This window comes from Helianthus annuus, chromosome 7, assembly GCF_002127325.2.
Source record: "Helianthus annuus cultivar XRQ/B chromosome 7, HanXRQr2.0-SUNRISE, whole genome shotgun sequence".
Classification (NCBI taxonomy): domain Eukaryota; kingdom Viridiplantae; phylum Streptophyta; class Magnoliopsida; order Asterales; family Asteraceae; genus Helianthus; species Helianthus annuus.
Window position 1 is genome coordinate 110,897,389 of NC_035439.2, and position 14,589 is coordinate 110,911,977.

At 39.9% G+C, this 14,589-nt stretch overlaps 2 protein-coding genes and 1 long non-coding RNA gene across 3 annotated transcripts; all 3 read left to right on the plus strand.

Moving 5' to 3' along the window:
* The first annotated feature begins 495 nt into the window (after positions 1–495).
* Positions 496–945, plus strand: LOC118480388. Its single transcript, XR_004862359.1, has 2 exons — positions 496–617; positions 809–945. It is a non-coding gene; the product is annotated as an uncharacterized LOC118480388 (long non-coding RNA).
* Positions 946–4,731: 3,786 nt separating this feature from the next.
* On the plus strand, positions 4,732–5,859 carry LOC118480232. Its single transcript, XM_035974969.1, has 2 exons — positions 4,732–5,125; positions 5,207–5,859. The coding sequence occupies exons 1-2, from the start codon at positions 4,732–4,734 to the stop codon at positions 5,857–5,859; spliced, it is 1,047 nt and encodes a 348-aa protein (XP_035830862.1).
* A 1,325-nt stretch (positions 5,860–7,184) lies between these two features.
* On the plus strand, positions 7,185–11,678 carry LOC118480389. The gene is made up of 4 exons (XM_035975191.1): positions 7,185–7,266; positions 8,278–8,770; positions 8,873–8,994; positions 10,859–11,678. The coding sequence occupies exons 2-4, from the start codon at positions 8,288–8,290 to the stop codon at positions 11,019–11,021; spliced, it is 768 nt and encodes a 255-aa protein (XP_035831084.1). The 5' UTR covers positions 7,185–7,266; positions 8,278–8,287; the 3' UTR covers positions 11,022–11,678.
* Positions 11,679–14,589: the final 2,911 nt, after the last annotated feature.

A 14,589-nucleotide genomic window follows, 5' to 3' on the forward strand; every position in this document is an offset into this window, starting at 1 on the left:
CATCATCAACATCCATGTTATAGCTACTATCGCTATAAGGGGACCCGGGGCGCCCCGTTGTAACCCATTCTTCACGCGTTTTCCATAGTGAAACACCGCCGCCGGCTCCAATGTTCACACGTGGAGATGACTCTTCGCGTTGAATTTCAATATTTGACCGTTCGTTTGTTTTTTTTTGTTTTTATTTTGCTATATATATACCAAACAATACAAGTGATGGGTATTTCCACTAAAATCTATCACTAGTGATGGAATGAAGATCGATTACGTGGCGGAACTTGATTGGATGTTGTGAGTGATGGAATGCACGCTACAAGAAAAACTAGCAATAGCGGCGACCTCTTTAGCGACGACTTCCGAAAAGTCGCCGCTAAAACTCCTATCCGTGTCCTCTCCTTTTAATCAATCCCTAGCCGTTCGATCATAAGGCAATCTAAGGGCTGGTGTTTTATTAGAGCATGTTGCTTATCAAAACATTGGCGGGCTGGAGATTCACCCATTCCCTCCCAAATCACACCAGTACTGCTCCCCCAAACCCTAGATTGACGCCGCACCATCTCGACGGACCACCTCCCTAGCGCCGCCGCACCACCTTCTCAGCACTGCCGGACCTCCAGGTACTTTTCCTCTTCCTCTTTAGTGTTGAATCTATATTTTTGAACCATGTTTCAGAACATTAGGCTTGGGTGTGAGTAGGGCCGGCTCAAGGGTAAAGCTGCTAAAGCCCTAGCTTTGGGCTTCCTTTCTTCCATGCCTCCGTTTTACGATTTACTTCATGTATACTAACTAATCGTATTGGGCTCTGTAGTTGAGACTTGGGAAAAAAGATTAGTGAACGTGGGGGTGGGGGTGGAAATAGAATCGTCAGGAACAGTAAAGTGTAAATCGGAAACGAATTTCGAAGTTCCAACTACAACTTGTTATGCGTTCTTTCTCAACTAAATCGAAGTTGTTCTGTTGTGCTTTGGAATCGGAATTTTCAAATAGAAGGTTTTATGTTCTAAGGTCTCTGTTATGCTTTTTGTTTAGTAATAGTGTAGCGCCCCCACCCCCTTAGGGTGATTGATTTGAGTGAGAATAGTTTGTCTGGACCGGTTCCAGTTACCTTTTTCGAGCAATGTGGATCTCTGAGGTTGATTCGTTAGTGAACAATAAGTTTTTGGGCCAGATTCCGGAGATGGTGGTGGTGGCGGTGCTCGGGAGGTGGTGGTGGCTGGAGATGGTGGCTGACGGTGGTAATATCTGTTAGAGAGGAGTAGAGAGAGAGGGGTTGTAGTGAGAGAGAGAGATGAGTTTTAATTACGTAGAGAGAGAGAGAGAGAGAGAGAGATAGGTTTTGTATTTTTTAATTCAGTATCAATAAATAAAAAGACAAAACATATTTAAGGAATTAATAATAAATAATTTAGTACTTATATATATAATTATCGAAATACCCTTCCTTTAAGTGTATGATTTAGTGTCGGGGAGCAAAATGAAAAAAAACATAGCAAACTATTGGAGGAAAATGATTATTTTTAAATGATTGGGGCAAAACTGTTAAAACGACAAAACCACAGGGAGCAAAACGGAAGTTTACTCTAACTAAAATGAGACACAATAAGGTATATATGTATCAGCATAAAGTGTAGCATCAATCGGGAGTCAACTAATTAGACAAAGAGAAATGGAAGCTTTATAATGCTTAAGAATATGTTTGACCCTAATCTGGTGTTTGTTTGTAGGTAATCTTGCTACAACATATGCAATTTTTAGGTGAACCACCACCACATGGTGTAGATCCTAACAATGTTGTGACATGTGAATAAACAAAGGCCCTCATTATTTGCACACCTTGGCAGGCTATCTGCACACTTAGGGTTTACATACGCTGTGTATTGACCAATACGCAGCGTATAGGGTTACCTCTATACGATGCGTATAGGTCTCTACGCAGTGTATGTTAGGGGCAGGTACACGACCAGACAGTCAAACCTAGTACCATGTCAAATCAGTCTGACATACGCTGCGTATTGACCAATACTCAGCGTATAGGGTTACCTCTATACGCTGCGTATTGCTCAATACGCAGCGTATGTCAGACTGATTTGACACTGATACGATGTTGTCTAGGCACGTGAATAAAGTAATACGGGGAGTAGAGAGCTATAAGCTGCGTATTTTATTAAATTTGAAATTCTATTTATCCATGCATCTCTGTTCACTTCGAGTTCATCTCCTCCTGCTTTCTTTTTCATCTTCTTCTTCAGTAAACAAGTTACACACCAAACCAAAATGTCATCATTTAGGAACGAGAATTATTTCGGTAATCGCTATTCTAACGACACATGGGGAGCAAATGCTGCCAATGAGGAGGAGGAGGTTGTGTCTGGAGTCCCTGTTGATCAAAAACACAGTTGCCAGACTTGAACAAGACTCCCACTCAAACTGTTGATAAACCAAATTACCCGGCGCATCAAGTGTATCCGGATTACGGATACGGGTATGAATCTCCGTACATGCAACAAAGTGGATACGGTGCTGAGAATGCACCTGTTGATGAACCATATGTGCAACAAGCGGATTACAGTGGATACGGATACGGGTATGAATCTCCGTACATGCAACAAGCGGATTACAGTGGATACGGGGTGAAGGTGGATACGGGGTAGAAGATGGATACGGTGGATACGGGGGTGAAGGTGGATACAGTGGATACGATAGATATGGGGTAAAGGTGGATACGGTGGATACGGAAGCTACGGTGGATACGAAGAATATGGTGGATATGGTTATGAGCCCCGTAACACACCACTTTATAAACCATCTACCCCGGGCAATCCGTTTCAAATAAATGAGGTATCACATTATTGTTATTGTTAAAAATATTATTATTATTATTATTATTATTATTATTATTGTTATTATTATTATTGTTATTATTATTATTATTATTGTTAGAAATATTATAATTATAATTGTTGTTGTTGTTGTTGTTTATTATTATTATTATTATTATTATTATTATTATTATTATTATTATTGTTATTATTGTAAGAAATACTTTAATTATAATTATTATTATTATTGTTAAAAATATTATTATTATTATTATTGTTATTATTATTGTTAAAAATATTATTATTATAATTATTATTATTATTGTTATTATTGTTAAAATATTATTATTATTATTATTATTGTTATTATTGTTAAAAATATTATAACTATAATTATTATTATTATTGTTATTATTGTTAAAAATATTATAATTATAATTATTATTGTTATTATTGTTAGAAATATTATAATTATAATTGTTGTTGTTGTTGTTATTATTATTATTATTATTATTGTTGTTGTTGTTGTTGTTATTATTTTTATTATTATTGTTAAAAATATTATAATTATAATTATTATTGTTATTGTTAAAAATATTATTATTATTATTATTATTATTATTATTATTATTATTATTATTATTATTATTCTTGTTGTTGTTGTTGTTGTTGTTGTTGTTGTTGTTATTGTTGTTATTATTATTAACGTAACTTTTTTTAGCGTTTCATGTCTCTAACTGATTTGAAGAATTGGGTACAAGAAACGGGAAAGGAGTATGGTTACGTAATTGTTACCCGCCGATCGAAAAATATTGGTGGTACTACTGGGATGGTATGGCTTGTGTGCGACCGTAGTGGTGAGCATCGTAGTAAAGCAACAGTTAGGAAAGCTGGTAGCAAAAAAATCGGTTGCCCATTTTCATTACTCGCCATCCGGGACGTGACGAATACACGTAGGAGTTAAAAGTGGACAACGCGAACCATAACCACGAACCTACGAGGAGTCTGTTGGGCCACGCTTTTGTGCGTAGATTTACTGGAGCCGAATACAAGCTATTGGAGCAGCTAACTGCTCAAAACATGGAGCCACGTATCATATTTCAAACCCTAAGAAAGCAGTTCCCCGACAGCCTGAATGTTCAGAAAGACGTGCAAAATGCGGTACAAAAAATTAGAGCGACACTAATGGACGGAAAGTCTCCTATGCAGGCACTAGAAAGCCTGCTGCATGACCACCGATTCATTTATGACACCCGACAGGAACCCAAAACAGATGTCGTAACAGAGATTTTCTTTGTTCATCCTTATTCAATCACTATGTGGCGTGCATTCCCGCACGTGATGTTGATCGACGCGACCTACAAAACAAACCACTACAACATGCCATTTGTCCAGGTTGTTGGTATGACGTCGACTGGGAAGTCTTTTTGTATCGCACATGCCGTTATTTGTAAAGAACGAAGGGGTAACTACATGTGGGTGCTTGAGCGGATCAAGTCAATCTTGCATGAATGTATGATGCCGCGTGTGATAGTCACGGATAGGGAGCTTGCCCTAATTAACGCGTGTTCTAAAGTATTCCCGAACGCTACCAGGCTTCTATGCCACTTTCACATCGAACAAAATATAGTTAGACAATGCAAGAAAGGGTTCAATAAAGAAGATTGGGGGAAATTTATGTCGTACTGGCGGAGAGTGTGCGAATCTACTTTAGAGCCCATGTACAAGTACAACTTGGAGAAAATGTATAACCGACTCGTGGTTGCCAACCGAGAAAGTAAGTGTTCCTTCAACAAACGACTCACCCAATCTATTATATTTTACACATGCTTTTACATTTCATTATTTTATTTTTGCAGGTGTCTATGATTACGTCTACGTCTACGAAAACTAGCTCAAAGACTATAAAGAAATGTTCGTTTATGCGTGGACCGATAAGTGTCGCAACTTTGGTCAGCGCACCACCAACAGAGTTGAGAGCCAGCACGCAAATTTAAAAAGACACATTACGCGCGGGAGTTCATTGGAGCGAATAGCAAGATGCGTCATTGATATAGTTGAAACTCAGTATGATGAAATAGAAAAAAGTTTCACCGAGAGCATCGAAAAAATGATGAACCACCACAGACACCCGCTGTTGGACAACCTACGTGGAAAGGTTTCCTATGAAGCACTTGATTTGCTGGCAAAAGAGCTAATGAGGAAGCTGGAGGTGTTGCGGAAACTTAACGCATCATGTGGTTGCCATATGTGGCTTAGCTGTGGATTGCCGTGTGCTTGTAGGCTGGAAAACTACAAACGTACAGGTAAAAATATTAAAACCACAAACCTTTTGTTATTTTGTACGATTTAGCTGTTTCTCACACTGTATTAACTTAACTGTGCAGGGCGTATGATACAACTCGACGACATAGATGTATTCTGGCGTAAGCTTGACTTGCTCCCGTGTAAATTGGTAGACGAGGAAGTCGATATTGTAGCAGAACTCAATAATGTGCGGCAACATTTAGAGGCGCAGTCCCCCATTCAGCAAAAGAGTATGCTTTCAAAGATAAAAGCGGTCTTCACCCCGAAATCGTCAACCAAGAAACCACCGATCGTCCAGCAAAATACTCACGGTCGGCCTACATCAAAGAAAGTACAAGAAAGGCTAGATGAAGCTGCGAGGTTAGACGAAGCTGCGAGATACAGCTCCTATGGCGATGACAACAACGTATATACCGCTTCCCCCAAACATAGGTACGATTTACCCCGACACAGCTCATACGTACCGTTAGAGGGCTCTCGTGGAACTGGTTCGGTTGTAAAGTCTGAAAAACCTAAAATACAGCGAAACAGTTCAACGAGTTCTATAAAGAAGGAGACATGGGATGATCAGGGTTTTCCATTAATGAAGGGGGACGAGCACTTGTTAAGCATTAAGAGGTTTAAGAATCAAATTCCATCAGCGTTTCACTCTTACATATCGCGTATACAAGATGTGACCCCAGACGGTCATTGTGGGTACAGGTTTGTGGCTGTCGGGTTAGGTTTTACGTAACACGTATGGCCCCGTATTCGAAGTGATTTACTACTGCAGATTGACCATAACAAGCCGCGTTGGAAGCATGTATTCGAAACATATAACAAAGGAGACTTTAAACAAATACGTAACAGCATTGAATGGCATTCAGTGAAAGGGTGCGATCAAAGTCACTGGATGGAAATGCCCCACGTAGGGCTTCTCGTAGCGCAAAGATATAATATTGTCCTCCACGTGCTAAGCATCAAATGGAGCTCTACCATCTTCCCATTAACGGATACCCCACTAGATCCACGACCTCAAGCGATAACGCTCATACATGTTGACGGGGGACACTTCATACATGCTAAGTTAGAAGGAGACTACCCCATGCCTTTAGTGACCCCGTTGTGGTCGACATCGATCAATAGCTGCGAAACGGTAGGAAGAAATGTATAGACCGCGGTTACAACACTACTACGAGTTAATCAATCCTAAATTAGACTCAGACAAAGACAGAGAACCGAGTTTAAATGTTATCGAAGATTAAGCGGAAACTTGTATTTTTGTAAATTGTAGAAATTTTTTAATTTATAATGTTTGTATCATTAAGCGGAAACGAGTTTTTAATTTTTATAATTCATAATTTTTGTATTATTTTTAGATTTTCTAAATTATATTTGTATTATTTATCAAGTAATATTGTTTTCTATAAATAAACAAAGGAAAACACAAAAAAATAAAAAAAATGGAGCTTTGTATACGCTGCGTAGGGATTCTTACGCAACGTATGAGAAGCAAATGACAAAACAGCCCCTGTGTTTGGCTTCATATAGACTCAGCACAAGGGTAAAAAGGTAAAATGACAACATGAATACGTAGCGTATTGATCCATACGCATCATATGTTAAAGGCGGACGATTTTCCCCCCAAATCAAAGTTTCAAAATAAAAATAAGTTAAATTACTTTTTTGCCTTTCTGTTAGGGCTATACGAGGCTGATTACAAGGGCAAAAAGGTCATTTTCTGACCTTTATATACGCTTCGTATGGTTCTCTACGCAACGTTTTTAAAGGTCATAAATACCCTTCTATCCATGCTTCGTATAGGCTCAACAGAAGGGTATAAAGGTCATTCTCATGACCTTTATATACGCTGCGTTGAGAGCCATACGCATCGTATATAAAGGCCAGAAAATGACCTTTTTGCCCTTGTAATCAGCCTCATGTAGCCCTAACAGAAGGGCAAAATGGTAATTTCACAAGTCAAATGACCTTTTTTGACTTTTGTATACACTTCGTAGGGACCTCTACGCTGCGTATAGGTTCTGATTTAAATCAGGAAAACCCCTACGCAGCTCTGTTCTTCCCCAATTGCAAACACACACACAATACAGAGACATACAAAGGTGACTACGTATACACACGAATTCGAAGTATAAACCAGGTATTTACTCAACCTATTTAACTAATTTTGTTTTTTTTAGTATTTTATCCGTAAGTCAGGGGTGTATCTACTGTAAATTAGGGTTTACAGTGAATTAGGGGTGTTTGTTTGATTTATTTGAATGTTGTGTCTAGTTGCTTTACATGTCTAGGGTTTACAGTGAATTAGGGGTTTATAGTGAATTAGGGGTCGTTTGATTGTTTGTTTGATTGTTGTGTCTAGTTGCTTAGAATATGTTAAGGCCTTCGTTATGGATTTGGATTGTGTTTAACTTAGAATATGTGTAAGTTGATAATGTTTGGCAAAATAAGATAAGCAGATTTGGAGTTTTTTGCTTGTAGGTGCCATTGTTATTTTAGAACTGAATATTTTAGTGGGTCGCTGAACAATATAGAACTGAATATTTTAGTGGGTTGCTGAACATTGCTATGGATTTGGATTGTGTTTATGGGTCGCTGAACAATATAGAACTGAATATTTTAGTGGGTTATAACTGAATATGCTGCTGCAAATACTACTCTAGTTTTTCTTAATTATGCAAACACAGCCGTTTAAACGCCCCTTTACGGCTGCAAACGCGGCCGCAAACGGCTGTGATTTCGCTGCCGTTTGCTGCTGCGTTTGCAGCCATAAAAGGATGTTTAAACGGATGCAAACGCAGCCCCAAATAGCTGCGATATCGTTGTCGTTTGGGGTTGCGTTTGCAGCCGTTTAAACGCCCTTTACGGCTGCAAACACAGCCCCAAACAGCTGCGATATCGTTGTCGTTTGGGGTTGCGTTTGCAGCCGTTTAAACGCCCGTTTACGGCTGCAAACGGAGCCGCAAACGGCAGCGATTTCGCAGCCGTTAGGGGCTGCGTTTGCAGCCGCAGAGGGGCGTTTCTCATGTATATTTAAAAAAAAAAAATATACATGACAATATATATATATATATATTTTAAACTTAGACTATTTTTTGTTTAACATTAAACTGTTCTTTTTAAACAGAAAATATTTTTTTTTGGTTTTCAGGACGAGAAAGATGGAGGAAATGGATATAGAACAAAATAACCCGGAGAAGGCGCAGCGGCGGAAGCGTCCACCGGCGGATCCTCTCGAGAATCACCCGTATTTGGAGTTTCCTACGGAGTCCGACGCTGCTCTCCGTTGCGAGAAGCTTCGGAAGATGTATGTCGGTGAACATTTTGCGGTTTCTTGGAAAACCCTCCGGAAGCTCGCGGTTGAAGATTGGGCGCGGGAGTTTGTTCCCCTTGATTCACCGTGGGATCGTCTGTTTGAGCTATCGTTTACGCCGACCTACAGGGAGATACTGATCGAGTTTCTGTCGTCGTTCGAGTTTCATCCTCGTCGGCCAGATCAGGTTGTGGACCCCGCGCAGCCCCCTCCCCCGCCTGAGGTTTCTTTTCGCATGGCTGGCCAGGCGCGTTCTATGTCACTTGCACAGTTTGCGGTGCATAGCGGTTTGTATACGGAGGCTGAGATCGCTACGGATCTTTATACGACGGTACGTTTAACACAAATTTTGTATTGTTATTATTATTATTTTAATATATAACATTTAAGATTTAATATTAATTTAACGTTTAATAAACATTCGTGTAAACAGGGGCTGGTAATAGTTGATAAACCCACGCTTTTAGGGTTTTGGACTCTGATCGCGGACATCAATCATTGGGACCACCGACAATCCAAGGGGAGGGTTACGCTGATTGAGGATCCGCTCTTCAGGTACGTTAGTTATTATTATTTTAATAATAGTAATTATTATTTAAATAGAAAATATATTTTTTTTAAACCTAAATTGTTTTTTATTCTAAACAGAAAACTGTTTTTTTTAAACAGCTTTTTTTAAAAAGATTTTTTTAAACAGAATTTCTTTTTAAACAAAAATTTTTTTTAAACAGATTTTTTTTTAATTATTTAGTCGAAGTCGAACCGTAAGGCGCGTAGGTCCCTAACGAGCGTCGAAATAAGTTCGTCGTTAAATTATAAAACGACGAACTTAGTTTCAACACTCGTTAGAGACCTACGCGCCTTACGGTTCGACTTCGACTAAATAATAAAAAATTATAATTTAACGACAATCTTAGTTTTGACGCTCGTAAGGCGCGTACGGTCCTAACGAGCGTCGAAATTAAGTTCGTCGTTAAAATTTATATTTTTTTATTATTTAGTCGAAGTCGAACCGTAAGGCGCATAGGTCTCTAACGAGCGTCGAAACTAAGTTCGTCGTTTTATATTGTAACGACGAACTTATTTCGACGCTCGTTAGGGACCTACGCGCCTTACGGTTCGACTTTGACTAAATAATTTAAAAAAAATATTTTAACGACGAACTTAGTTTCGACGCTTGTTAGGACCGTACGCGCCTTATGTTCCATGTTTTTTGGTTAAATGGCCTACCTGAATGTGCAACGATTGCAGCCGTTTAAACGCCCTTTACGGCTGCAAACGCGGCCGCAAACGGCTGCGATTTCGCTGCCGTTTGGGGCTGCGTTTGCAGCCGTAAACGACCGTTTAAACGGCTGCAAACGCAGCCGCAAACGGCTGCGAAATCGCTGTCATTTGGGGCTGCGTTTGCAGCCGTTTAAACGCCGGTTTACGAATGCAGCCCAAACGGCTGCCTGTGCACTCAACGAGATTGCTACGCGTATCCGACTGCTGTGTGTGCACTTAACGACGATGCCGCGCACGATCGACGACGCTGCCGCTGCTGCGTGTGCGACGTTGCTGCGCGTGTCCGATTGCTATGTGTGCACTTAATGACGCTGCCGACGCTGCTGCGTATACACTTGCATTAATTGTAAAACAGTTTATAGTTAAGAATGGCATCCCTGTTCTAACAGTTTAACTATAAACTGTTTTAATAGCCGACTTTTAACCAAATTGCTAATATCAGCATCAGTTTAACTCTTTTAATAGTTTTAACAGTTTACCTGTTTTAACAGTTTAATAGTTTTAACAGCAACCAGTTTAACAGATTCATTGCAATTTATAACAGTTTTAACGGAACAGTTTACCAGTTTAACTATTTTAACAACCACCACAAGCTAAAAAGGAATCATGAATAAGAACATAATGTGAATAAACATGTGACTTGGTTTTAACTTGACTCGACGAAGGTGCTGCGCGCAACCGTCGCTGCTGCTGTGTGTGCAGTCGACAACGCTGTTGTGCGCGTCCGACAAATTTAATATTTTATTTTTTGTAGGAAATCCATAGCAACTAGTGTAGGAAATCCGTAGCGCCTTACGGTTCGACTTCGACTAAATATTTTTTTTTTATTATTTAGTGGAAGTCGAACCGTAAGTCGCGTAGGTCCCTAACGAGCGTCGAAATAAGTTCGTCGTTAAAATATAAAATGATGAACTTAGTTTCGACGCTCGTTAGGGACCTACACGCCTTACGGTTCGACTTCGACTAAATAATAAAAAATATAATTTAACGACGATCTTAGTTTTGACCCTCGTAAGGCGCGTAGGTCCGTTACGCGCGTCAAAATCCGTAACGAGTCAAAAATATATTGCTTTTTTATCCTCATTTAATCGATGTCGTCTGATTAGTATTTACTGACTGGTTAACATTTATGCAGGTATTTGCACAAAATGATTTCCACTTCGATCACTGCTCGAAACAAAAGCCGGGAGCGGTGTACGAGTGGTGACTTGTTTTTTTTATATTGCCTCTTATACAAGAGGCCGTGCGCTCTCGCCTATGCGTTGGCGCAGTACTTCACCTCCGCGTATCATCGATAGGAGCGCGGACTGCTATTCGGCGGCGCCTACGTGACCAAGATAGCCCATTCGTTGGGCTATCATCTGGAGAATGACCGCGACCGTGTAGGCCCGGCGACACAGCCAAAGCGGATGGGGATGAACACAATAAACGGAATGCAAATTACCAAAGACTTTCCATGCGGGAAACAGTTAAAGCAAATGGACGGCACGCAATATGAGCTTACACAACTGCCGAACAGTTCCCCCCGTATTTTCCCCCGCACGATCCGGAGCCGCCGGAGCCGCATGAGCCAGCCGTTGTTCTTCCGCAGCCACCACCGCCGCGTGGACCACCTAGGGCGCCTCAGTTCCCACGCCATGTTTGGCCCGGTCCTGACCCATCACATCAGCGGCTGCTTCAGTACGTTGAAAGGAACAACTATCTGTTGGAGTGGGTGGCTGCGGCGCTGCAGCAGCAGCGACAGCATGACGGGTTACCTCCACTACCCTTCATTGCGGATGCGGAATGGGATCAACATCAGCATCAGCATCAGCATCAGCATCAGCATCAGCAGCAGCAGCAGGAGTATTTTATCATTTTGTTATGTATGCACAAACTTTTCTTGTATATATCAAACTTTGGGTGTACATATAAAACTTTTGCTGTAAATGGTTTAACATATTCGAACAGTACCCGGTTTTCCACTTATTTAAGCTATAATATTTTAAAGTTATCCGTATATACGCTTTTCAAAATTTTAACATTATACGCTTTTTGACGACATCGACTAAATAAATTAACGACGACGTCGACTAAATAATAAAAAAACATTATATATTTTTATCTCGTTATATATTTAAGCGAGTTAACGTTGTAACCGGGTGAGAATTTATACAACAAGTAGGCCGAATGTTGAAACAAAAATCTGAAAGTTTATATACGCTGCGTATTGACCTATACGCAGCGTATATAAACCTGGTCAAAATCTGATGCTTCAAACCTACCAAAATGACCCCAAGTTTTCTGATGTTTTATGTACGCTACGTATAGGTCAATACGCACCGTATAGGGTTAACCCTATACGCTGCATATTGACCTATACGCACCGTAGACACACCTTGTTACACCTTGTTTTCTGTGCAATGATTGGTTATCAGGCACTGAGATCCATGGTTTATCTACGCAGCGTAGAGGTCAATACGCTGCGTATAGGGTAATACGCTGCGTATAGGGTTACCCTATACGCAGCGTATTACCCTATACGCTGTGTAGATAAACCCAAGTTTTGCTAGGGTTTGGTGTGCCAATAGACACTTTAGTGTGCCAATAGGCACACCCTAAACAAATTCTCCATGGGAACTTTTGAATATGGGAAAAGATGCACCTAGTGGAAAGTAGTGTAGATTATGGCTTGCATGGACTCGATCCATTGCGTTGTTAAATAACTACCGTTGAAGTTGTGACAAGAAAGTAGTTTGAATCCTAAAAGATAGCTCAAGGTACTAAGTATATCGATCCATTGTGTTGTTGAATAATAGCTCAATGCTTTCATACTTAAAACCTAAAGAAGGTATGTCAGAAAACAAATCTATTGATCAAATCACTTTCCAAGAACACAACAAAACAACTCAACATTGGAGAACACAAATCAAGCGCTCACATTTGGTCTCTTAAAGAGCCAAATCTCATCGATTTTTGAACAAAGACACAAATGGTCTTCAATTCTACAAACCTTGGATCTGAAATCCATATCAAGCCCATCTATCTTCCTATAAATCCTCAATACCACACAAATGCAACCTCGAATCCTCTTAGATTTTTCAAATGGCCAATCAAGAACACATCTTTTTCAACCAGACGTTGTTGTGCAATGTAGAATGAACCGTCTCTTAATTGGTTCAGGTTTGATTAATCATTAATCCTTCACAGCCAAAATTTTAATTTTGAGACCTGTGTGCACCTGAAGCTATTACTAAGAGCCATCCAGAAGGTTTTGTTTAATTTATATGATCTAATGTTCAACTTATCAACTAGACATTAAAATATAAAAGTTCATATGATCTAAGTAGAAGGTATTTGAACACTAGGTTGTTCTTGGTGGTGAGGAATAAAATTTTCTTTGGTTGGCCCAAAAAAGCGTTTATATATGTCAGATTGTGAAACTGTGCGTCTCATGAAGGCACCAATTCAACTTGTATATATAGGGTCGATGTAGTCAAACAATTGTATTCAGAAATCATAGTTAAGTTTATCAAATTCTTGTTCTTTAATTTTCGTTTTGATTACCAACTGTGGTATTAGAGCGATTCATCATTTCATCACTTATGAGGAGGCCTGTTATCATCGGACTGTTAAGGATTCGAGTTGAACGCTATTGTCGATTGATTCCAACAGCGGCGGAAAATTGGAAATCAAAAGGGTTCTGTTTTGAAAGCGATGCAAATCGAAGATTGTGTTGGAAATCTGACTTAGGGTTTCGATGAATGAGAGTTAAATGTTCATAAAATGAACTGATAGATTAATCGGAACATGATACAGAGTATATATACATACATATAATACCGATAACCGCTATATCTATATCTAATAATAATAACATAATAAATAATGAAAGTTATAATATCTAGCTTATAAATATAAATATTCATGTCTAACACCCTCCCGTAAGCTAGATTATTGCAGCATCAAGTGCAGCAGATGTTTGAGACGAGTGAAGTCTTTCGGTTGTAGGGCCTTTGTCATTATGTCAGCCATTTGATCCTTGGTTGCACAAAAGATTACTCCCACCTCTTCCTTCTTGATTAGATCTCTAATATAATGATACTTGACACTTATATGTTTGCTCTTTCCATGGTACACTAGGTCTCTTGCTAAGCAAATGGTGGATTTAGTATTGTAGGTCCCGTTACGGATCGTCGGACTACGATGACTTCTTGTTTCGGGTGCCGTAACGAGTGCGGAATCCTCGTTGCGACACAAACCGAGCAAGAGAACAAACATAAAACAAAGATACAACGTTTAACGCTCAATATATTGATTCAGCAGAGTAAAAGTTACAAAGATATTACAAGAAACTCACTAAACTCTACTGATGTTCTCTCTATGTTCTCTCTACTCTGTGTCCATCTTCTACTGTCTTCAGTTCTGCTGCTTATATAGGAACATGGTCGACGAAAGATCATCGGCCGACGAAAGACATCAGCCGACGAAAGACCATGTCTGACGAAAAACAGCAGGTTTTTCGTCAGTCACATGTGCAGGTGTTTCGTCAACAAGTATTGGGTCAGGTTATTTGTCATACACATGGAGGGTTCGTCCAAATAGAAGGGTTCGTAGGAAGTGGACTGCATTGAGTCTTCGTTGGAGAATATGGACGAACAGTTATACTTGTAGACTTCATGCAAAGATTTCAAGACATGTGACATCATCATGACATCACCATGATGATGTCATGGTGATATTAGCTCGCGGCGGTTCGTGCTTCGCGTGTCGATCTCTGGGGCGCACGACGGAGGAATGTCATGATATCGGGCTTGAGCCGAACCTAACCAAGTCGAACCGAACCGAGTCGAACCGAACCGAGTTGCATCCACAAAGTGTATCAAC

What these genes read in the sequence shown, in the direction of transcription:
- LOC118480232 (XM_035974969.1), top strand. Translation starts at nt 4,732, where the DNA reads ATGTTCGTTTATGCGTGGACCGATAAGTGTCGCAACTTTGGTCAGCGC. An exon ending in GGAAAACTACAAACGTACAG is followed by an intron (nt 5,126 to 5,206) that starts GTAAAAATATTA and finishes TTAACTGTGCAG; the next exon opens with GGCGTATGATACAACTCGAC.
- LOC118480389 (XM_035975191.1), top strand. Translation starts at nt 8,288, where the DNA reads ATGGAGGAAATGGATATAGAACAAAATAACCCGGAGAAGGCGCAGCGG. An exon ending in CTACGGATCTTTATACGACG is followed by an intron (nt 8,771 to 8,872) that starts GTACGTTTAACA and finishes TCGTGTAAACAG; the next exon opens with GGGCTGGTAATAGTTGATAA. An exon ending in ATTGAGGATCCGCTCTTCAG is followed by an intron (nt 8,995 to 10,858) that starts GTACGTTAGTTA and finishes ACATTTATGCAG; the next exon opens with GTATTTGCACAAAATGATTT.